Source organism: Antrostomus carolinensis, unplaced genomic scaffold, assembly GCF_000700745.2.
Source record: "Antrostomus carolinensis isolate BGI_N321 unplaced genomic scaffold, ASM70074v2 scaffold9974, whole genome shotgun sequence".
Taxonomy (NCBI): domain Eukaryota; kingdom Metazoa; phylum Chordata; class Aves; order Caprimulgiformes; family Caprimulgidae; genus Antrostomus; species Antrostomus carolinensis.
The window spans coordinates 3,350-29,305 of record NW_010312795.1 but is presented as its reverse complement, the minus strand read 5'-3'; the positions used below and the strand labels follow the sequence as shown (position 1 = coordinate 29,305).

At 36.2% G+C, this 25,956-nt stretch overlaps 1 protein-coding gene across 1 annotated transcript; it reads left to right on the top strand.

Annotated features, from left to right (window-relative positions):
• The first annotated feature begins 928 nt into the window (after window positions 1–928).
• ACMSD (aminocarboxymuconate semialdehyde decarboxylase) lies at window positions 929–24,482 on the top strand. The gene is made up of 10 exons (XM_010167117.1): window positions 929–985; window positions 4,448–4,492; window positions 9,024–9,120; window positions 12,435–12,484; window positions 13,795–14,031; window positions 15,682–15,775; window positions 17,196–17,291; window positions 17,759–17,931; window positions 23,989–24,087; window positions 24,311–24,482. The coding sequence occupies exons 1-10, from the start codon at window positions 929–931 to the stop codon at window positions 24,371–24,373; spliced, it is 1,011 nt and encodes a 336-aa protein (XP_010165419.1). The 3' UTR covers window positions 24,374–24,482.
• Window positions 24,483–25,956: the final 1,474 nt, after the last annotated feature.

The following is a 25,956-nucleotide window of genomic DNA, read 5'->3' as shown; positions in this document are numbered from 1 at the left end:
ATGGTTAACCAGCCTTCATAAGAAGACACCATGTGAGTAGCATACATTGAAATAAAACTATAGAGGAAATAAATTACAGAGAAAAAAATAGCACAAATAAAAGGCAAAGGAAAGAAGTGTAATATTAAATTGAGTAAAGGGCAAAACATGAGATGTAGTTTCACAGAAAATCTGGGCTAGCTCCAGTTAGGATTAATTTTGGATGCAGAAACTGTTTGCCATATTAGCTAGTACACTCCACTACCATTAATTACTAAGGTAATCTGAGCTATTCTCTTGAGCCAGCTTGAGAGGCTGTAAGCACCAGGATGCAAGAGCATGTGTAAATATCCTAAGTGAACCAATAATCAGAAGACAGAAATAAAGCACAGAGCATAGATTTGGCTACAATTCAATTTATGTGAATTTTTTTTTTTATGTAACTTTAAAGAAAATGCAAAAAAGGCAAAGAGAGTAGATGAGGAGGTATGACAATGTACCAAGGGTATATTGTAGGCTCTCTACAATTTATTTCAGAATCTAAGAGGGAGAAAGGAGGAAATTCAAATCAGCATGTTTAATAACTTTATTCTAATTCAATTTTATGGAATGATTTTCAACTGTGAACAAGCTTGCATTTTAGAGTCTGTGTAAAATAAATCCCTTCACAGCGCCAATATAAACATACACTTTCCCTTTGCCCTCAGTCAGCTGTAGTTTACGCATTAACAGGGACTTTCTGCTAGAAGCCTTTATTCTTTAGAGAACCACTCCTCTGGGATTTAGGCTCCCTGGTTGGCCACTGTACCCAGCTCTCCCGATAAGACAGCAGGTGGATTCAAACAGCAGCCAAAGTTAATAACCTGCTAAACCAGAGACAGGAAGGATAGTAACAATTACACAGAAAACGTGTTCATTGAAAGAGTATTTCTCCTTTGATACTTCAGAAATGAAAATTGATATTCATAGCCACATTCTACCCAAGGAATGGCCTGACCTAAAAAAGGTAATTAGAGTTTAGATATTCAGTGCCTTACATTATCAGCAACCATTTCTACTGATGTAATTTTTGAAAGAACAATGAATGAAGGGTTCTGTTCTAAATATCTCCAGGTTTTTGTCTAATTTGATTTTTTTTTTCAGTTAGAAGATATTTGTGTTGCATTACTTAGCAAAGCAAGAGTTCCAGTAAGAAAGAGATGGAAAATGGGGCTCTGTTCCCCACTTTTTATTTAGTCTGAAGCAATTCTTATATTTTTGCTTGTTTTTTTTGTGAGACCTAAAATTGTCAAATGATGAGGCATAGATTCCACTTTCTTGATAAAACCAGAGCTGTCAGTTTCCCAAATGGTATTGACTTTTGTTTTAAATAAGAGAAATAATCAAATATTAGACAAGATTAATGTTACCTAAGACAAAAGTAATTCACATCTTACACCCAAAGGCATGAAAGTCATTAACTTCAATAGAAGGGGGTTCACTAAAAGTATGGTTAATTGATGATGATGATGATGATTTTATTAATATCTGTGGAAAGAAGTATCATATTGCATTAAAAATACAAAATCTCAGTTGTCAGAACACAGAAGCTATGTCAACTTGGCTTAACTTTGAATCTTTGCATAGTATTATTATTATCATTCAATGACATAAATTTATTCTTGTCAGTAATAATTTTCATGATCCCGTGAAAAGTATTTGAGAATTTAAAGTGTCATTTAGGTTTTCATGTAATAAATCTAATCCTGTACTTATTTCAGATTATCAAAAGCCGTGTAGTCATCTCATTCTGAATTAGGTTTTAGAGTTAAAATAATTAAAATCACAATTCAATGTAGAGATGTATGTTCACTTTTTGACTCGTAAGGGATCACATCTCCAATGCTACAAAGAGTATTTTAAAAGATCACAAAAAACTATATATATATTTCATACACACCTATGTATAAAATTATTTGCAATTAAAAATTGTGTTCAGATTTCCAGAATAGCTACTTTTTATAACTCTTTAATCTTTCCATTCATTTTGAAAAATCAGAGTAGAAAGAAAATACCTGCATTGTTGTTTCTTTCCTTATTGTAATTCCATGTTGGTTGTAGTTTGAAGGAACATTCCCTGTGTCCGACAGTACTAGGGAACCACTTGATTTCATTGTGCCTTTCTTTGGCAACAAAAGAATACCATTTCAGCCGTGCTCTTAGGCATCTGGCACACTGACTGAAACTGTTTTACACTGGACATTTCTTTCACTTAATTTTGATGTTGATGATGGCAAATTCTCAGGTAACTGTTTCATCTGTGTTAGCTCTGTGTTTCTCTGATTTTAAACACAGCAGTCCAGTATCGATTCAGTATGAGCCAGAGAGAAGCTGGAAAATATAAACAGCATATTAGAAAAAAGTCAGGAGAAAAGCTGGCATTAAGAACATACAAAGAATTATTTCTTCATTAGTAGTGAAAAATAACATTGTTACCCATAAAACCTCCTGGAAAGGAATGTTTGTTTCCTTGTTTACCTAAGAAGCTAATTTTAAATGTCATTTTGAACTTTATATTTGTAATTATAAGAGCTCCTCAGTGAAAAACACACATACACTGGGTAATGTAGGTGAGATGACAGATATTTTTTAGAACGATTATGTCTGTTTTAAATGGATAGGAGTTTAACTATCCAGATTACACAGACAGGTTACTCTTGCTTATTCCAGATTTTGTTGTCCTCATTTGTGCAATATCCCTATAAAAACACCTATAAAATTCCTTCACTCTGATTTTACCTTATTTTAAAAGATTTTTTGTGTGTGTGTGTGTATATACTTTAAAAGGGCAATAAATTTACTGAGATAAAATCACCTCAAGAATCCCCAAGAATCCCTTGATGTTCACAGATGTACATCAAGGCTGGATTCACCACTGTTAGACCCTGTAGGCCTGTGTTGCATTTATTTAAACACTCATAAACAGGCAAATACCAAATTCTTAGAAGTTAATTTCCACCTGCTAGGTTTTTTTTTCCCCTCTGTTCTAAATATTGAGATATTCAATGGTTTATTAATGGGCCCAGAATAGAAAACAAGTCTCAGAATTCCCTAGAGTCCTCTGAAAATTCAAGCTGTTAACATAGTTCTCTACATCTCATGCATGGATAACCAGTGAGGCAATCCTAACATGCACACATAGTGCTAAACTTTTATTTCTTGTTTTCTAGCCTTATAAATACTGAACCTTGAACCTATGACTAGGAAATTCTATTGTCAAGGTACTTTAGAGCTTAAGAACCCATAATAAGTATCAAAATTCATAGAAATAAATGAAATAAGGACTGTCAATACATCCAACTAGTGACTGGGGGGAAGAAAGAAGAAAATAAGTACAAAAACAGACCAGTGAGTTTCTCTGTAGCCAAAATGCTCCTTGAGCACCTTTAAGGTACTGATTTTCTACACAGCTTACGATTGCAATTAGCATGAAGCTAGTGAAAATGTCGTGTTCTCATTAGGTGTCAATCACAAAATTTTCCATAAATTTAAATACTATATTTATAAAAACCTATAAATTTAAATTAAATATACATGGTTACATAGCTAAACATAGCTAAAGAAAACAGACATAGCCTCAGTCATTAGCATCTCCGATGGGCTGAAGTCAGGAGGCTTGGCTGTGCATGCCTACTTGAGGAGAGCTCACAGTGGCATTAAGTGATGATTTGTCATCACAGGAAATTCAGGACTGTATTCAAATTGCTTACACCTCAGTGAAAGAAATGCCTGCTGTTTCCTCTGAAATGTTTATTTACAGAAAAATGGGAATTCTGAGCATTGTTTTCAATCTTTTATGATATTTCAAGATTTCATTTATTTCTAATCTGATAATTTATGAAAATAAAAGGAAATCAGCATCTTTTGTAGGTTTGGGGATTTTTTTGTGTAAACTATTTTGAATCTCTCTGGAACAGAATCAATGAGCATCTAAGCTTCTCCTTTTTAGCTTCTCTTAGCTGTTTAAATATTAATAGACAAGCGACTGACCTTCAGTCCTGCAGCTGAATCATGGAAGCTGGAAAGTGGAATCGATACACGGTTGTGCTAATGATTAACTGATCACAGACTGGAAAATTGTCAGCTCAGTTTTCATATTGGCAAATACTTGATTTAATTTTTTCTGTGTTAAAATCATTTCAGTTAAAATTCAACCTAATAAGCATCTTTAAGCACTTTGAAATCAGTTGTAGGACTTACTTAAAAATGTTGTTGAACTGGGAGCTAAAAGTTTGGATCTACAAACACCATTGATCCAGTCCAGTTCAACTTCAGCACTTCTTCTGAAAGCAGTGGGGCTACTCATGGGCTCGAAGCTGAGCATATGCATAAGTGTTTCTCTTGAATAAGGTACTGCTGGATTGTAAGAACTGAGATTTTTATTACAGAGTTCTAACTAGTGGTGGCTTTTTTCTTCTTTCTTTCACAGAGATACGGATATGGTGGCTGGGTACAGCTGGATCATCACTGCAAGGTTTGGGCCGTTTAGTGCTCTAAGCTGAAACTGTGGTCCCATCAGGAGTACAAACTCACAGTAAATCTGTTAAAAAGCAAAGTGGCAATAAGAGCGGCTCTGTCTTTGATATAGGTTTCTCTAGAGGTCTATCTTCTATGAAGTAATACCACTCCACGTCCTAATATACCTCAGTAGAACTGTTTGCTTGAGAGGTGAAATTCACATTCTCTTGTATGAGCCAGTATCCATTTTTCATCATCACTTCATTTTAACACTTGGAATGGAGAGCTCTAAGGAATTATTTTCAATAAGACAGGTCAACCTCAAGCAGATTATGTGTAGAAATTTTTTTAGTTATATGCAGTCATCTGTATGAGAAGCAAAACCAAAAGGAACTGGTATTTTAATAAAACTTAAAGAACTTCTATTAAAAGAAGAAATTTTCACATCTGAGTGAAAGGGTTCTGTAACTTTGTGACAAGGAGAACAAGTAGCACAACAATAAGGACAATCCATAGGTTTGGGGACTATTATGTAGAAAAGAGCTTGAGGTTTATTGTCAAGTAAAAGGCAGACTGGGTCTGATTTTACTTCTCCTTTTTATCACTGTGCACTCTATTAACTTTACAAAGGCACTTCTGAGCTGCATTAGTGCAACTGCAACATGTCTCCAGATGCCACGAGTCTGTGCTAACAGTTCATCTGCATTCTGCATCCTGCTGGTACTGAGGTTAGCAGAATACATGTATTGACTCTGATGGGGACAGAACTGGTTTCTTAAAGGCTTGATTCCGATCTCACGCACAATAGAGCAAATCATCAGTAATTTCAGTGACATTCACAGTGACACAACAATGTAAAACTTCTAAAAGCAAGATCAAAATGTCACGATTTATCTTTTGATAAGAGTATTAAAAAATTAACAGTATTAGTGCTTTTTTTTAAAGGAAGGGCACAAGAACCTAAAAGAGAGATAGGAATTTAGTATAGGAATTCTATACTGAAAACTAGAGGGATATGTGATGGAAAGATTTAGTACTTGGCAGAGTGACAGTGCCTCTGCCTATTTGGAGTAACCTTAGGAAAAAAAAAATAGTAACCAATCTTCATGGTCTTTTTTTGTTACTTGGCTAATTCATTCCTTCTCTGTAGAGATTCAACTTTTATTGTCTTTAGAGAAGCTAGACTTGCATCTTCCAGGTAGTTCCTGTTAATTTCAGTGGAACTAGACATTCCCTCACCCCCTTGTCACTTTGCAAAATCATACTTCTTTATGATTGCATATATGCTTATAGTAACTGAAAAAAAATGATCAAATGGATACAACACAGGGTCTATTTATTGCAACCTAATAATATACGCACTGTTGTCATTCTGTAACATGCAAGGCTATGCTGTCAAATGTCTAACAACCCTTTATGAAAAAGGAACACGGAATATGAAGGTTGGGACTGAGAATGAGGAGCAAGCAAGTATTATGCTGAAATTTCACATCTGAGTGTAAGCAGGCATAGAAGGAGAGAACAAGCCACCTACTGAACCGAAGTGTGGATGACATGGCTTCTGAGATACGTGGTAGGGGCAGGAAGGGGAGAATTGTTGGAGACATTTTTAGCAGCTTAGCTGTTTGTTACAGGTCTGATGCTAAAATTCCGTGCTAAAAATAGTTGGCAAAGGAACTCTGTGGCAAGTCAATAAGAGCCTTATACACTCTGCAGAGAATTCTGTCTACCCTACTTCTGTTTGAAAATGTTTTATGAAAAAAGTGCATGGCAAAATAAAATCCTGTTCAGCTATTTGGAGCTGGGGAAGTTAACTCTCAAGATTAAAAAAAAATAAAAGTTTTTTATATCATTCTGTGAAAAAGCATCAGGGTCAAACCGGAAGAAAATAATTACATGCATTTTTAAGGAAGTGCAGTTTGAGACTGAGTAGTTTAGTGATGGGATAATTTTAAATGTAGCTTGCTGAACCAAACCAGCCTGCTGGACTTAATTCTTAAATCTCCCTCTCTTAATTTCCACATAAATTAATTAAATCCTTAAATATCAGATAATGTTTAGGATGGAATGGAATAGAAATAGCATAACATAGCATAGCTATGAGATTTTATGAGATTTTCACCACGGCATCCATTGCTTCAGAACCTGAAAATTTTTTTCCTTATCCTTGTTTCGTTCTTGCTACTGCAAAAAACTCTGCAAATTGTTTTCCATTTGAGGGGTCTGAGTAATTTCTCATTTTAAAAATATCAGGTGCAGATCAGTGTCAGTGTCTAGAGACTAGAGCAATATGACTCATTTTCCAGTCGCAGTGTCGCTGAACCAGATCTTTCTATCCTTACATACACGAGCATGAATCTGGTCAAATGATCATGTTTTGCTTTCCTGCATAATCAAGTTTGTCGTTGCCAACATACAATGATGTGAGTTTAGCCTTGACCTGTAGCGTGCTCATGAAGAATCGGTTAATGCAAATGAAAATAGCAAAGTGTTCAACTAATTCTTCAATAAGAACCTCACATGGCTTATTAGAAACCTTTCCCATATTGCAAACTCTTTTGCAGCATTCAGAGAACATGAATTTATCTCAGCATTTAGGTATGAGCACTGTCAAAGGTGCTAGTAACATGACAACCTATCTAACATTGTTCTCAGTATTAGCAGAAGAAAATATACATGAGCAGGTCAGCTGCTATGCCTTAGCTACGTCTGAGGAAGGAATTAAAAGTCACCTGTGTTCACAGAAATACTCCCAGTGGTAATCCAGTAAAGGCCACATGATCTATTTGTATGTGATACAACGCTCATTTCTACTCTATCTTTTTCTCTACTCACACCCCAAATATTTTGGTGTTTATTAGGCAGTCTGCAGCAATGCACTGGTATTTTTTTAATGTATTGCAGTGTATGGCTAGAGTAAAAATTTCTGTCAGGTTGGAAAATCAATTTTACAAGAACCTGAAGTATTCTACCAGAGGATCAGGACTATGTTAGTTGTTATTACTGACTGTAATATTTCAAGTAATTTTCACAACCTGTGATGCAGCTAACAAGTAACTTGACAGTTTGCTAAGGCAGCACAGTCAGAATTGTTGAAGAGAGCTTTAAAATATTCATTAGGGCAGTATATTTGTGAATGATGTATGAAGTTAATAACAAATTCAAGGTAAGGAACAGTCTGACTTCTCAGAAGGAGGGGATGGAAACCCAGCTCTGTGACAAGTAGTGAAATTTAGTTTGTTATTTCTGTTTTAGAATACTATTAGGGAATATTCTGATTTAACCGGGTTTTTATTTAGAAAAATAGACAGGATCCTAAATAAACAAATTTTGTGGGGAAAAATAAAGTGGCCTTTGGAGAGAGAGAATTCCTTTTCCAGAAGGGTCAGAAGACTGCCCTGCACTTTATCTGCCATTTACTGGGATGGTGAAGGAATAGCTGCTGTGTTTTCTCATATGGTTTTCAATTTTCAACTGCAGATGCAGTGTGTTCTCTGTCCCATATATCTGCTGTACTTACCCATCCCAAATACACAGGGTCATGTGGATCTTCTGACTTTCACCTATTTCCATTGATCCCTACAGTAACTTCAAGTAACCAAGAAATACTCGGGCCTTACAAGTATTAGTGAGTTTTATCTCATCAATTTGTGCAAGCGTAAGCCAACAGAAAGACTGTTTTGTCTGTCTTTACAAGTCCATAGAAGCATGTGGATATGTACAACCATAACAGACAATTTACTTTGCTTAATGTGACAACACTGTGCCTATCCAGCCTCTTTGGACAATTGACAAATCACCCCAAAATTAAATTTACAAAGGAAATTTCCATATTTGTAGTTAAAGGAACAGTATTAAATTTCATGACCTTAGTAATATTTTGAATTTTGTAAGTTTGGGAATTGGTGGCAGATGGGGAAGGTATTACACTAATTCAGGTAATGGTTTTATACTGCATTTAGATTTTGTTTAGGGTTTTTTTTTTCCCCAAATACATATTCTTCAATAATTCTTTTTTTCCCAAGGAAAAAAATGTAATCGGAAACAACATAATAGGTCTGCTTTTGTCTCAGGATCGCTGGTGATATGAAACAACTGGACTGAAATTAACAGAGTTGCACAATTATTTCTGTAGTTACTGGAATCATTGTGATGCTACTGACTTTAAAAGAACACACATATAACCAAGGGGAAAATTTAGCACAGATTTAATTAGAGCATTGTTTTGAGGTCAAAATTTGGTTTGAGGATAAACTTGGATTAAGGTACCTGATATCTTTTCCAGATGAATGTTGAGTGACACACATTGCAAGAAAAAGGGAATATTTTTGTTATGAAGAATTAATCCATGTCATCTGAACTGTAAATGACTGATTTATTAATTAGTATTTTATAATAGTCTCTGTGTAAAAATACCGACTGACTGAAAATAGAAGAACAAAATTTTGTCACTGAATTTCTGTAGGGAGCACAATATACTCAAGCGACTATAAATTAGCATGTACTACTTTGTCACATTCATAATATATGAAAATGTCATTTCACAGGGACAGGCAAAGATGATTAAGGATGGAAAGGTTTTTAGAGTTATTCAAGAGAACTGCTGGGACCCAGAAGTACGGATTAAAGAAATGGACCTATCAGGTACCTCCATAAAGGAATTAAAATCATTGTGTCTCATTTGGAATAACAGCAACTTCTCTGTTAGTGCATCTGAGGGTGCTCAATAACAATATAAAGATCAAAATGTTTAGAAAACTGATTCATTAGTTTAAATATGTTGAAAGTCAGTGAAAACTGATATGCTTTATACTCAAACTCAACTGTGACAGTCCCATAACTTTTTGTTTCAAATGTTAAAAAGATTCTGTTTACTCATAGGATTTTTTGTATGTTGTTTCCTTTTCTAGTATTTTTTTCTGCTTAGATGTTGCAACTTGGTTCTGTATTTTTTCTGAGCCTAGAGAACTGGTACAGTTACTTTCACAGAAAAGAGTTTTCCTGACTTAGAAAGAAACTTAAACCAGATGCCAAATTTGCAACTTTATTTTCCATCAAGTTACTTACATGCCACTAAATAAGGTTTGTAAGATGGGAGACTGAGAATGGGAGAAAGAACTTTTAGTCTGAACAATTATTTTTGTTAGTTCTTATTAACACTGTAATTCCAAATTAATTTTGTGAGAGAAATGTTATGTTACTAAAGATGATTTTTTCTTAGATTGAGGCCTGAATAATTCTCTACATCAGTTTCTCAGTAGACACAACTTGAATATTTCTCCAGCTTTTCGTAAGGAATAAATACCTGAATTACTTCAAAAAGTGGATATTTTATAAGTAGCATCTTGATGATTATTGTTTCCTTCTCATGGGTTAGTATGTTAGGAGATACTTTGGGTCATTCTCCTTAAGGAGATTTACTGCGACACATAACATAGGAAAATTTAGGAACTCAAGGGCTGGCAAGTGATTTATGTAAGCACAACTTAAATAATTTTCAGCTACCTCATTTTCACCCTCGAGAAGCAGTATTTCAAACTCCAACCATTAGACATTTAATGAGAATCCTAGAATGTCTTTGCAACCTCCCTGGAATATGCTGCCTTGACTAGACTGTAATCATTCCCTGAGTTAGCTCAGGGATTTCAGGGATTTCCACATCATTCAACTACAGTGTGGATCATAAATAGCCTTTGGGTATCTTTCCCTCTCAGATATTTCCCTGAACACTAATGGCAAGTTTCTACAAAACAATTCTGCCCCATTTGTTTGCTGTAGACAAAAGGAAAACACAGAAGCAATTTTTTCAAATTTTTGCAACAGCTCTTCAGAAAAGAAAATGAATCATAAGGCCAACGCCACACTATTTCACAAACTAAACAGTGCTCACTTGGTTAAATAAAATAAAAATAAAAAATAAAAAATAAAAATCTAAAACTGTGTGTTACAGCACCATCTGGTGACTTGTGCCATAAAAATGTCCCCTTTTATTACAGCACCCAAGAAATACAGGCATCAGCCAATTACGTGTAAAAAAAAAAAAAGGTATTAGTGTTTTTTCATTCTTACTGGTCTTTCAGTGATAAAGACCATGGGCCACTTTTACTGGTTTTCGGTTTACAAAGCTGTAGCTACTTAGTTCAAAGATCATTTTCTGTAACACAGGCTGAGATAGATTACACCCAAAAATTTAACCTCCAAATACTGCATAATTTTGGAAGAAAGATGCAAAGAGTCTCCCAGATGAACAAAACTAGCATCAGTCACTGTAAAGTATGTTGTTGTTTAGCCTCAACTGGCAAATAAGCCCCATGCAGCCACTCGCTCACTCCCCTCTCAGGTGGATTGGGGGAGAGAATCGTAAAAGTAAGAAAACTCCTGGGTTGAGATAAAGACAGTTTAATAGATAAAGCAAAAGCCACGCAAGCAAAGCAAAACAAGGAATTCATTAACTACTTCCCATCAGCAGGTAGATGTTCAGCCATCTCCAGGAAAGCAGGGCTCCATCACATGTAACGGCAGCTTGGGAAGATAAAACACTGTAACTCCGAACATCCCCCACCTCCTCCTTCTTCTCCCAGTTTTATATGCTGAGCATGATGTCAGATGGTCTGGAATGTCCCTTTGGTCACTCGGGGTCAGCTGTCCCAGCTGTGTCCCCTCCCAGCTTTTTGTGCACCCCTAGCTCGCTGGTGGGGTGCTATGAGAAGCAGAAAAGGCCTTGACTTTGTGCAAGCGCTGCTCGGCAATAACAAAAAGAACAACACTGCTTTCAGCACAAATCCAAAGCATAACTCCATACCAGCTACTATGAAGAAAACTATTAACTTGGACAGAGAAAGAATTTACAGCTTGGTTGCTAAAAGGCTTTGTGCAATGCCCAAGAAACCTTGCCAGTAATAAGAAATAGTAGCCAACGTACCAAAGAGATTAAATTAGTTCTCATAATCATATGTCCTAAGCCTATTTCGTATACAAACCTGTTAAACATTTGAGTGCTTAGGCAAGGTCATTGTCTTATAAGAAATTATCTAAGGTTTTTTTCTGCTATCTTTTGCATTACTAGTTTCATTACTAGCAAGTTAAATTTTTTAAAGCATGACAAAATATGTACATAAATATTATGATCAGACCTAAAATCTAAAAGAAAATAGTTTTGCATTTAATTATTTAGTGAAATCCCAATTATTGTTTATTGTTTCTTCTGTTTTTAATCGACTAGGTTTGTTGTGTTGATTCCTGTAACCTGCCACACACAAAATGGTATATAGTTGCGTTTGAACAGAAACCAAACAACATAGACTTAATTCTCTTTATTGCTAACATCAAAGTTATTTCTAGAAACAGACAGAATTTACTTACAACCTCTGTCGTCCAAACACAGGATGGATGAAACCTTACACAATGTAGCTTTGGGGAACACATAGTTTAACAACCATTGCTAACATAACATTGTTTATCTTTGAGTTAATTTACATATTTATTTATTAAATATATATGATGAACGTGACCTCAAAGTAAACTTAAGATATTCTGTATAAAGATATATACAGAATATTCTGTTTATATATATAAACTGTATTCTCTTGGTTTGACATCACGTTCATTTATGTGAGAGTAACATTAAATTACTATTTTAATTAATTGTACACATGCATACCAAATACTTCCAAAATCAAAATACTTAGTTTCACAAAATAATCTAGTACGAGTATGAAAGCGTTATTTTTCTTTCTACTTAGCAAAAATATTCCAATCCTAATAAACTGGTACACTACAAGATTTATTACCATGATCCTCAATTAGCAAAAAAAATTATTCTAACCACGTCATTGTTATATCAGTCTTTATTACTATTATAGCTTTTACCTTCTACCTTTCAAATCAAAATGCTTTCTTAATGTTAACATTTTACAAAAAAAAAGGGGAAACATTAATAACTGTTTTTTCTTACTCAGGAGTCACAGCCCAAGTCCTTTCCACCGTCCCTGTAATGTTCAGCTACTGGGTAGGTTCCTACTAACATATTTTGTAATTCATATGTTACAAAATTTAAAAAAATAAATGCATCCTTCTATAAATTATGTGATTGAAGTAGTCACTAGAGCACTGAAGTAAATGGGGAACTGTTCTGCTGTGAAAAACAAAAGACAAAAAAAATAGTCCAGGAATCAGAAGAGCCAGCAGGGTGTCCTGGCAAAGCTCCACTCTGCAGTACACCCAGTAAGAAAGAATGAAACAACAGAATTTCTTCTGGGGACTTACAGGGGTAGCTGGAAACAGGGAGAGAAAATTCACCCAGCATGAACCCATGGTTAGCAGGTGGACATTTATGTACAGACTCCCTGAAAGGCAGGCATCAATCAGTATTTTCTCATGAAGTGAAGAAGTAAAAGATATATTTGTGGTCTTGTCCCACTTTCTTTTAAATGTGGCATGGGACTCATTCACCTAGAATGCTTTGAATCTTAAAATTCAGTAGCAAATTTAAACTAATATGTTCCCTGCATGGTGATCTTGAATGCATCAAAGAAATAAAAACAGTCTGAGAAGATAAATCATAGCAAAATGCTCTTCTAAATATATTCTCAATTTGACTATTTAGCTATGTTGAGTTGTATCTAAACAGATATGCTACATTAAAAATCATTGTGTTAAGCCCACGTATAAGTAATACCACTGATCTTCAGAATTTCTTGTTGGGTGATGTATCTTTAAAATGTTATTCCAGTATTTATGGGACTATTTTCCATTAAATATATATTAGGGGGAAAAACGGGAAACTAATTGTATGAATATTGCAGTTTCCTTGTTGGAATTATGACTGTTACCTCCTTCTAAATGTTAGAGAGATTTGCTCAGGTTTACTCTGTGGAATTCCCACATGCTCCAGCATCTCACATTTCTTATTTTTATCTCTTCAGCTCCATAATAGGAGAGTAAATATTCACTGCTATGTTTAAATATTATATGCTGTGGTTTTTACATTGGGATAAACAAAAACAGAGGACTGGTTTACACAAAAGACCAGATACTTAAGTGCATCAGCAAGTTGGGCTTTATTACATTCATTCTGAGCAGTAAAGGGAACAGCAGATGATAAAATATTCAAGATAGGAAGCAGAACTGCACCCAGAGGTTTTAAAGCAAGGCTGAGTTTAGCCCCACTGGTTTCCAGCCATTCAGAACAGCAAAGTAAATTTTAGGTTCAAACCCTATCTCTGAATTGTTTGTAGTGACATTTATCCAGTATCTTCCAAAGGTGATAACATTTGAGAACTATATTTTAATGTACTATTCTGCTTAATATCTCACCAGGCCAAACCTCAAGATACTTTAGATCTAGCCCAGATATTAAATAATGACTTAGCTGCTACAGTAAAAAAGTACCCCAAGAGGTTTATCGGCTTGGGTACGTTACCTTTGCAAGCTCCAGACCTGGCTGTGAAGGAAATGCATCGCTGCGTGAAAGAACTGGGATTTCCTGGAGTACAAATAGGATCTCATGTTAATGAATGGGACCTGAATGCACCAGAACTGTATGAGATTTATGCTGTGAGTAAATGTTTCTTTCCTTATTTTGGGGAATTCTGTGACATGGAACTCTGCCTAAAAATATCTTGGGACATTTTCAGTTATCAACTGAATTTATAGATACATTAAAACAATTGAGCCTTCTAATCTGCTTAGTGATCAGAGAGATTCATCTTAAATTATAGATGATAATTCATAGGATATGACAATAATACAATATAAAACGTTCTGAAACATACTTTGTAATAATGAATAATAAAATCTTTTTATGATACAAATTCTCATCATAGAGTTGCCTTCTTGGTTTGTGAGTCTAAGTGCAGTATCAAATAAAGCATTTCTGCACTGTTTGCTTTTGAGTTCAAGTTACTGTATCCAATCCTGTTGAGATAATTGAGAAAACTTCCTGAGATTTTCAGAGATACCTGTACAGCCAAAGCACCATACAGAATTATGCAAATGGGACCAGAAGTTCCAAACTGAATGTATTGATTATAAAATAATTTATAGATTGCATTTCTTAAACAGCCTGAGGTCCAGATGAGGGTGGTCATTTGTCTAAATTATGGGGTTTAATCAATGTACACTCTGTATCTGTTTCACAGGTTGTTATAGCTGTGAGTTTGAAATTGATCCAGAGAGGTTATTTTTCAGAATGCTCAATTTATTCAAGAATCCTGTTAGTGCAGCATCTGGAATATTGGGTTTTATGGTCATACACAGTCAGTTATCAACTTCTGCCCTTGGAGATGCATGCATTTGCAGAATCATAGCATGGCTGAGGTTAGAAGGGACCTCTGGAGGTCATCTGGTCCAACTCCCCTGATCAAGTTGGACCACCTAGAGCCAGATGCCCAGGACAATTCCCCAGTGCCTTCATCATCTTTGGACTCTCTCCAGTAGTTCCATTTCTTTCTTATACTGGGATCCCTCTCATACTGGGGTCCCTCTGTTATACTGTACATTCTTCAGCCTATGTTTAACACATGTAGAAAGTAACCTCTATCGTTTTAGAAACATCCCTGGATAATAAAGATTGTGACATTAAGCCATATTTGATAATGAACTCCATGAATCTGCCAAGCTAGTTATTGAATTGCTATTTTTAGTTTACAAATGTAGACAGCAGTTCTTCCGTACAGTCCAAAAGTTGCAGCTTTATTTATGCATGTATGGGTAAATAAACCCAAAATTTTCAAATGTGTGATAATCTCCTTAGCAACAAGAGGAGGTCCAGAAATACATCTGACAAAATGAAGCTGTTAAATCCTGGTTAAGCATATGAATGACTCTGATTACTATACACTTAAATTGAAGCACATAGTTAAATTACTCAGTCAGAATCAGCATCCTGTAAGGATTCATATTCCTGTGAAGCTAAAAACGCATTTTTGTACAACGTTAGTCTGAGGAACACTCAGTTTACTAAAAAGATATTATCAACAGTGTTTCCAATCCTGTAGTCTCAAAAAGAACTCTGAAACTGAGTGAGGACTTCAGGATATGGCCCATAGGAGTAAATATAACCAAGTATTGCTTATAGTTCTTACTTCTGGGCTAAGATCTGAAATGCTCAGTACAGTTTTGCAGGTAATCTTTAAAGCACGGCTAAGAACTAAGATGCATTTTGGTATGATTAGTCAAGATAGAGATATTTTCTTTGTGCTGCAGGCTGCTGAAAAATTAAATTGCTGTCTCTTTGTGCATCCCTGGGACATGCAGATAGATGGAAGGATGTCCAAATATTGGTTTCCCTGGCTAATAGGTGAGTCTATATTTACCTTGTTTAATCTACATCTATGAACTGTCACTGGATTATGCCCAGACTGTTGCAAAGGTACTAGTACAGAGAAAAACTACATTATTTTTCTATCAGTCTTTTAAAATCCATTACTACGATTAAATCTGTTGTGTAAATTTAGCAGTAATTTGTTTTTAAGCTTGTTTATTTTGTCTAACTTTTAAATTCTTTTTAATTCTACCTAGAATTAAAATTATTCAGACTAGCAACAGAATCTAGTATTCTATTTTGCCCTAAATACAAAGAGCAGATGACCAGGGAAAAGTGAATTGTCTCTGAAATGAAGTCCTCAAAAATAACATGAGTAAATGAAGGAGACGGCAAAACCAAACATTACTTCCTAGAATTTCTTGGATCATTTCCTAAAAATAGCTTGACCAGAGAGGAAGTAAATCTAAGTTCACATCAACTATAGCTGAAACAACATGTACTTGAAAAGCTCCCCGTAGATGTAGGGAATTATCTAGTTTCTGGTTTTTTTCCCATCTGCTACGTAAGTCAGAACAACATTGAATAACAGGAGGCAGATTATACTGCTACTTAGAAATGTTTAGGCCTGATTCCTCCCTCTCTTATTCTGTTCTGCATTGTTTTGTTTTGCATGGTTTTGCACTGCCTCCAGTAGAGCTGTTCTGAAAAATATACACAATATACATGTATGTTCTGCAATATACACTGGAAAACCTTAGTGGCCCAGTCATCAGTGCATTATTTTAAAACAGTATCAATTAGTCTCAATCAGAGCAGGCTCAACAACACAGATTTTAAAAGAGACTAAAATTATTGCTTTTGCTTAACAACGTATAATTAAAATATTTTCCTACTAAGCCTAATAAGGCTAAGAAACTGAGGCCTGATGTAGGAACCTAATTTGATGCTATGTTTCTAGCACTGGGCGTCCAAGTTATCCAGCAGCAGAGAGATAGGTTATTTCTAAACTGTAGGAACTGGCACCATGTCATAACTAAACCTGACATCTCTGTTTAAATATACATCAACATACCTGCTCCACTTTCCACATGAAACCAAGAGGCACAGGTGAGAAGAGAACCTGGCGTGTTCCAGACTTGTCTTTGAGCTAGGATAACTGGAGAATCAAGCCTGTATTGTGCAGTCCAGGACTTAACTAGCCTGCTTGTCGGCTGTCCTAGTGGTGTAGGATAAAACTGGGCTTGGAATTCAGATCTTAGCTTCCAATCCTGTGTCTTCATTTCAGTTAATTAATAATTAGAAATAATGTGTAACCTTTGGCAACTGCTCTGTAACTGTTACTTTTTCAGCAGTCTCAAGGCTAATTGAAGAAAATGAAGGTAACATTTAAAATTCAAACAGGAAAATAAAAAATGAAACTCTCATGCAATAAAGCTTTTTTATTTTTCCCTAGGCATGCCAGCAGAAACAACCATAGCCATTTGCTCCATGATTATGGGAGGAATTTTTGAAAAATTTCCTAAGCTGAAAGTTTGCTTTGCACATGGAGGTAAGTAATATACCATGTGAAACAGCTGCTTTATAGCTGAGCATGGTACAATTGCATTTTTGGTGTGCCAGCTAATAGGGTTACCACTTAAGCCTGCCACCACCTCAGTACTATTAGCCCAAAGAAGGTATCTGCCAGATCAGCTGCCCATATGAACACTCTCTAGCCTGTGTCAGCCCGTGTTTGAACTGTTACAATAGCCTTTAAAGGAAACGAGGAGGAAAAGGAGACAGGAGATGGTTTGGGGAAAGGGACAAGGCAGCAGCAAGAGGAATTTAGGTGTCACAGTAGTGAAGAAGGGGAGAAAACAGAGAAAGCTAATGAAAGGGAAGGAATAAAAACTTGCTAGTGCAGAGCACTTCCTTTCTAAATAGCTGACTGTAAAACTTATGGATCCTTGTTGATAATGTGGGGTTTTTTTCTCCTGCATATTTTCAGCTTCTGTTACTAAACATGTCTTCTGACAGGTGGAGCTTTTCCATACACAGTGGGGCGAATCTCCCACGGATTCAACATGCGCCCTGATTTGTGCGCGGTGGATAATAAGGTGGATCCAAGAAAATACCTTGGTTCATTTTACACAGACTCTCTTGTCCATGATCGTGGTGCACTAAGGCTGCTAACAAGTGTAATCGGAGAGGTGAGTTTTAATGCTTGCAAAGCAGGTGAGTCATTCTTTATTTAATTCTCTATGAAATATCAAAAGAAGAGAAGAAGAAAGCAGGAACACGACAGCATATTCACCCAGTAAAATCAGAACCTGAGCTATCAGAACTGACATGCTTCTGCCATGGAGATAATGTTTCTACTCTATGGAGTTTCTGAAATGGTGGTTTTAATCCAGGAAATTATGCACTATGAACCTTAGGTCAGTGAGGCTAGCTCCTTGTGTAAGGTTGTTCAGGATGGGGCTGCAAGCAGGGACTGCTTCAGTTGGAGCCTTGTTTTCAAATGGCTTAGTTTTCAAATTCAGGTGGGTACTTGGAGAAATCAAATTGTATTTCCACTTGGGAAGTTATAGGTAGAACAATGTCAATAATAAAGAAAGCTTCTGTGGGAGTCCTGGAGAGCACATAAAACATCATGGCCGTGCAAAAATATTTTGTTGGAGTAGGGAGTAAAGAAATCCTTGTAGTTTAGCAACCTGTTTAAATCAGGCACAGCATGAGACAGAAAAATAAAAAACCATTCCAATAATTCTTTCTCATTAGTAAATGCTCAGGAAGGGGTTGAAGATGGCATCACTCATGCCAACTTCTAATGGATCACTGCAAATCAACAGGAGACCTATATTTGTGTCCTGATCTCTGTAACTCATGGAATTCCTGAAGCTAGCAGGCAGATACCTGCCAGATGTCAGAAACAGAAGTGCAAGCTCTGACATTGACTTTCTTGTCTCAACAACTGTTTTCCTGTTTGCTGTACATCAGTTTCTAGGCTCACGTAGTACTTTCTCACATATGGGGCTGCTGTTGTCATCAGGGCCTCTTGTATGACCACAGTTCACAAAGACAGCTAAGCCAGATATTTTCTTTCTCTCTACAGAAAAAATAGGATTGATTTCCCATTTTCATCTCTAACAGTCTGAACAGGTTACTGCAATAAATCTGTACGAGAACTGGTACAGAAATTACTTGCCTAGGACAGCCAAAAATGATAATGCAGAACCACTGCTTTCTTTATCTTGGTACTCTGAGCTCAGGTCCTTTGAAATCCAGGGGTTTTCAGTCTGTGCTGCACAGGAAATCTGTAGCTTTGAGACTGGACTTCTGCCTGCAGCTCCCCTACAGTACTTGTGCCTTTTAGGAAACTTTGCATTTGAAGATTCGTGAAAAATTCTACAATGTGACAGCACAACTGCAGCTCGAAACAAGACTATAGAAAGTTTTTGTAAAGTGTATATGTATGTACACATACAGTAACACTACAGCTCTAAGGAGAGGAGAGAGAATACCTCTTTCTTAAATCCACCATGAACCAAAAATTGATTTATGGCAGGAGCCCCATAAAATATGCAGAGAAACTACCATGCAGCTTAGTTCCATTAGAAACAAGTAAGATAAAACCCAGGTCAGTTTACTTGTCAAAAGATCTGCTAATAAGCTGTTAGTATTGGAAAATTCTTATAACATCAATGAGTATTAACTCAGGTGGCATTTGTTACATTCTTTCCGTACATATAGACAAGTTACAGCTTTTTTTTTTTTGCCAGTGCTACTCGTAGTGAACACTGCTGGAGAGATCTCTGTCAGGGATGAAGTTTTAGGCACCAGGTGACTTAGTAACGAAATTCTGGGGCTCCAGCCCAATATTGATATCTGTTAACTTCTGTTACCAACATCTAAATACTAAATGTATCATGGTCAACATTCCACGACTTTTAACTACACTTTACCTTTTGAATCTAACTGTAGCTTAGAGTAAGCAAGTGGCTTTAAGTCATTTTTACAATAAATTTAAAAATTTTAAATTTAAAACAGATGTGATGTGCACTTCCATTTTACAAGATACCCAAAGGCTTATAGACTAACAGTTCAGCACTTGCCTTCAGTCATCTCCTTTTCTGAGAAGTCTTCCCAAACCTAGACCACGTTCATCCTAAGTATATTCTCATTCTACAAGCAGTTATAGTACATGGGGATGAGTCAAGCTCTTGAATTTTAAATTGCCATCTTTAGGTGGTCAGATTCCTTTTTTTTTATTGCCAAGGAGACAAGATCACCCATTTGTTTCTTTTTTTTCCATTTTAAAATGTGGGGAGACATGTTTTGCCATTGTTAGAAAGACCTTGGTAAATGAGAAGCTCTGTGACTCAGCGTGGCTGAGACACGCAGGTTCTTTTTTCAGGGCTCTTTCTGGTTTTAAGCTGAACCGTAGATGTCAAGAGCAAAGCAGAACAGAAAGTACAACAGGATGTTTATTGCTGGCAACTCTTTTTCTGTTTTAACTAGTATAAAATTCAAGTCTCATCGCAGTTCTGCTTTAGAGTAACAAGTTAGCTTTGCACCTCAAGGATGCTCTGTGTCTTGTTTATTTTGGTCAACAGACTTCTGAAATAAAGTTTCTTAGTGCAATAAGTTTGACCAGTGTACTACATGGGATCTTGATGTCCTCTTTAATTCTCCTGAGTATTCTGAGCTCAAGCAATGTGACATCAGCTGGAACCCCATGAGTCATAGCCCAAAAATGAAAATGCTTTTAACACTCAAGAGAACTTGAAAAATAAAGTACATTTTCTTTCTCTTTTTTATAGCCTAAGGCATCTTATCCTTGAAAAAAAACCATTCATATCAGATTTTCAAATTTTACTTTATAACCATGAAGTTTAAAAAGTTCTCTCTTTTTCCAATGAAAGTTGATATTCTCATCTAATACTTTTTCCGTGAGTCAAAGGCTTCAGTAAACGCCAAATGTGTCATTGTTTTCAGTGCAATCATGTGTTGGCAGAATAACAAATATATGATGAATAAAAGCTGGGCTAAAAACAACGTGATTGGGTCTTGAAGATGACACTGTAACTTCATGAGCTGAAGGTCTGAAATAGGACAGCTCTCTGGAGTATAGCTAAGAGCTGTGCAGGAAGGGCATCAGTGCGTGTAAAGATGTGCTTAGACATGGCTTCGGGTCCTTAGGGAACAGCCATTACCTGGCATCCGAATGGAATGTGTTGGCTTTGAGCTTATGAATATTAAAATCCAGTGACAGCTGTGATGAGTCACGTACATTTAACGTCAACCTTTCTTAGTGTTGGGTGCAGGTTAATTGGAGTCTACCCCAGTTAAAGGAAGCAGAAGTGCACATTTCTGAGAAAGAATTTTGTAAGACTGCAAAATTGCTCATTCCTTCACTCCTCCCATGATGAGGTAGCATGAAGTGAATCAAATAAACACAAAATCTCTAATGATGCTGGCTATAAAAAGTGAAGAACTGGGTTGACAGGGGACTGAATGATTCAGTGTATCTCTGCAAAAACTTCCCCATGGTGATTCCTCAAGAGCCATCACCCAAAGGTAAAACATTTTCTGTCCAGAAGTTGGAGCTGAACTGGCGATAGCAATCTGGCCTTTTTTTGAGATGTATCCTGAGAGTGGGAAAGAAGATGAGATTCAAGGCAAATACGATTTCTGCTAATACAAGAGGATGAAGTCCTACTTGATGCTCTTTGAGATTCATTTTAAGATTCAGGTCCCTATTACTGTGATAAAAATTCTGCTGAGTAGAAGGGTCCACTGCGGTTAATCATTAGCCACACGTACCTTTCTAAAAAGAGAGCTGCACTAATTAAGGTATCAAACTATATGTCCTCTAGGGAAAACTGACTTTGTTGATATCCTTTGGAATCATATAATAATACATCCCTTATGCTAGGAGCATTATTTATCTGCAGAGACTTCAAAGGACTTATCTGAGGCTGGTTGCTAAAGGCAGATATTGCAATCCCTGTTTTATAGATGGATACAAAACTAAAGCCCGAAGAGTGTAAATGAATAACCTAATATCACTAGTAGCAGAGAAATAATGCTGCTTCTAAATTTTTCTTATTAATTTGCAGCTCTTCATTTTACTGCTAATGAATAGATCACATGATTGGCTGTGAAACATTTTAAATTAGAGGAAAAGGAAACTGTAATTTAAATATGTATATTAATCCAACGAGGGAATGGGATTTCTTCTTGCCTTAGTATATGGGAGATCTAAACAAGAATGTACAAACCTTCATGGCTTACTTAACCTTGACTAACAAACAGCTGGGCAGATACTGGGTTTCCTCCTTTACTGAGAAATCCATTTTCTCATATAAAGCTAGTATGTTTATTGGCTGGGGGATTTTTTGTATATGGCATGCATTTGTTTTTCATATGTGAAGAAAATGTCTTGCTATCAGATTGAAAATATCTATTATATATTTTAATACATTATTATACAGAAAATAATGTATTTAGCTGCTTAACGTACACACAACCAAATAAATTTTGTTTAATCTACACTCAGAACTTGATTTAATAGACAGAGGAGTATAAATTCTCCTATTCTAATCGTATGGCAAGAATTCTATAATAAATTATAACACAACAATATAGGGCAGAGCAAGAGAACGCGTTATCTTCCGTTTGGGTTTCGTACAAGGTTTTGGTTTGGTTCCTTCAGAGACTCTCGGGTGACATCTACCGGAGGTAAAAAAAAAATAAGCATTTGACAAGAAAAACAAATTATTTCATAAAATAACTGAAACACGTTTTCTTCACCCTCTTTCAGTATCGGTAACTGAGTTAAAATATTATAACAAGTCCCCCAAATTCATAAGCTTGACTTCAAATTCATGAGACATTTAAAAACATATATTTTTAATGAAAACTGTGGTTTTCAAATATTCATGTCTCCAGGAGATGAAGCTTAAAGGAAAACAGACTTTTGATAAAATCAAGAGAGTTGGCAGTATGCATTCTCCAAGGTAGATGAAATGGGGAAATATCATTCCAGTGTGAAAATGAAACTATAACAATGTGGACCTCTTGAGGATCTGCCTATTTCTTTTCATCTCTGATAACAGAAATGATGCATACAGATTTTTATTGAATTTTCTTTTCACTGACTTGTTTTCAGAAACAAATCATATGATGTCACTCATATTCTCAGATACATGTTTCAAATGCAGAGCTAATATCCAATCCCAGTTAAAGACATTGTCATTTTTTAAAAATTACAGATTTACAAACATATATGAAATTTTGTAAATGAGATTTTGGGTTTGTTATCTGAAGCTGAATACTAGTTAAATTAAGTTAAATAAAATACTTTTTTTTTAATTGTTTGTAGTAATTCTACATTGTACCATGCTTTTAGTAGTATCACATTGCAATTATTACAGCTTTTAAAGGATGACACAAAAGATAATTTTGATTGCTTTGTATTTTTTAGTACATGTTCTTCTCACAGAGATATAATTTTAAGTTTGTGTGTGTCTGTGTGTAGTCAAGAATTTCAAATTCAGGAATGCAAAGGCAAGCATCTTGTCTGAATTTGGTGAAGTTCCTGAGGTTCTTAGACAAACGTGTCAAAAACTCTCATGATCATTTTGAACTGCACACAACAGTGCAGAGCATGCGGTGAGCATGAAAAAGAACCAAAAGTAAGTCAAGAAACAGAAGGAAGAATTCTGTGTGTCCTTTACTGGCCATTAAATTATGGCAACACTTAACCAAGACTAATCACCGCATTTTAGGGAAACTACTTGCAGAAGCAGCACGAGTAGTGCAGGAGAACAACAGGTACCTTTCTATCACATTTCAAACCAGCACCACCGTACAGAACATCAGTCTGAGTAGGAAACTGCCATTCACCTGAGCAACGTACACTCATTCCCACGGGCCTGGGATTTGTATTTTGAACTTCCTGTGTATCAGAACAAAAATACACCAAACTTGAGTGACACACCACAAAAACGACTAACGAGCAACCTGTACTTTTTTCAAATTTAAATTCACCAGTCAACTCATGTCATTGTTTTTTCAAGCTTTGTTTTTTTTTTCCTAATGAAAGTTGGAATCCAAAGATTATCTTCATATTCACTTTCGTAATTAATCAGTCCAATACATACCTGTAATTTCCTGTGGTTTATTAAAATTCCAGAAAGCACATGCAACTATATTGTTTAATGTTACTACAAAATGTACAACATGTTTTTTTTTATTACCAGGACAAAGTTATTTTGGGGACAGATTACCCTTTTCCACTTGGGGAACTGGAACCTGGAAAGTTGATTGATTCGATGGAAGATTTTGACAATAAACTGAAGGTATGATCTTTACATTTAGGGGGGTTTCCCCTCCTTTTTAAGCCTCTGGTTTTAGATCTGAGATGGAACACTGGAAAATCAGTGTAGTACACTGATTTCTGCAAATACTGGAGGAGGCTCTTTAGTCTCTTTGCAGCAGTTCATTTTAAAGCACGAGTAAAAGCATCTGAGTAAAATACGAGTTAAGCACACACAAACATATATATGTGATCTGTTTTTACAGGATAAACTCAAGGCTGGCAATGCTCTGGAATTTTTGGGTCTTAGCAGAAAACAATTTGAATAATTATGAAGATATTAAAGAGACCAAACTTCAGAAATAATGCTGAATCCTTAGGGATACTTCTATTTGCATGTGCAATTATACAGATGAAAAATAAATTTGACAAGTATATTACAGTCTACTGTTATTTCCAAAACAAAAGCAAGGGTACTGGCAATGAGGATACACAGTTATTTCTGTGCATTTGAAGATTTAGGTTGTCTTTAAACAATTCTGAAATCTCTGCTTTCATAAAAAAGGAAAGATGTCATCTTTTGCAGGTGGAATAAGAATCTCTGATTGATAATCAGTGCCATGTTATTAGAAGTTGATTCCCAGGAAGAAAGAACTGAGAAAATTATGATTTGTATCCATTACATTTCAGTCTTTGTCATGCCCGAGAAACAGAATTTAGAAGAATCTTAAACCAGAATTTAAACAGAATTTTGTTGATGCCAAATAAAAGGCAACAGTTGCCTTTATGCACTGTTTGAATTTGCAGCATACCACACTTGACCTCAGCACCACAGGCACTGGCACTTGGTAAATGTTGCGATATGATTAAAAATGTCTGTGTGGGGACTTGTACATTTTACCTGCTGCCTACACCACTGGCAACTTACTCATCAGAAACAATTTGAACAATATGGTTGTAGGTGCAGAAATAATGTATTTGTGTGGGTAATACTTTGTGCAGCATTGTTGCTGACAAAATAAATACTAGTGTTAAGCAACAGTACAGTTTGATGTTCTGTTCCTTAAAAAATACTTCCTAAAAGTAAGGTTGGATACTTCCAATGTTGAAATGCGAATGCTCTACCTGGTGTGAGTCCTGCTATAGGAATGGAAAGACTGTTTACTTTACAGACTATTGATTGAAACAGGTTGTCATGATTACCCAGTGAGTGCACAGGCATCCTCCTCCTGAGAGGATTTTATACTAGTTAGAAAAATGCTGATGGGCATTTACTTACTCTCCATTGCTATGGGATTGTTTGCTGGCTACATGTGGTGTCATCATTCTTCTGTTTGGTCTTTGAACACTCCAGGAAAAAATAATATTGGACAGAATTTGGTTTCATAGCTGTGTCCATAACTGTCCTTATGTCACAGACTGAACCTGAAGGATCACAGAATCACAGAATCATGGAATGTTGGGGATTGGAAGGGACCTCGAAAGATCATCCAGTCCAACCCCCCTGCCAGAGCAGGAACCTAAATGAGATCACACAGGAAGGCGTCCAGGCGGGTCTTGAATGTCTCCAGAGAAGGAGACTCCACACCCTCCCTGGGCAGCCTGTTCCAGTGCTCTGTCACCCTCACTGTAAAGAAGTTTCTTCTCAAGTTTAAGCAGAACCTCCTGTGTTCCAGCTCACACCCATTGCCCCTTGTCCTACCATTGGGCATCACTGAGAAGAGCCTAGCTCCATGCTCATGACATTCGCCCTTAACATATTTATAAACATTAATTAGGTCTCCCCTCAGTCTCCTCTTCTCCAAGCTAAAGAGCCCCAGCTCCCTCAGCCTTTCCTCACAAGGGAGATGCTCCACTCCCTTCATCATCTTCGTGGCTCTGTGATGAACATCAGCAGTTCCTGCTCATACCA

Bases quoted from the DNA above. Each gene is read 5' to 3' on its own strand.
- ACMSD (XM_010167117.1), top strand. From the start codon at position 929: ATGAAAATTGATATTCATAGCCACATTCTACCCAAGGAATGGCCTGAC. The intron at 14,032-15,681 runs GTGAGTAAATGT...TTTGTGCTGCAG, and splicing joins AACTGTATGAGATTTATGCT to GCTGCTGAAAAATTAAATTG. The intron at 15,776-17,195 runs GTGAGTCTATAT...ATTTTTCCCTAG, and splicing joins TTGGTTTCCCTGGCTAATAG to GCATGCCAGCAGAAACAACC.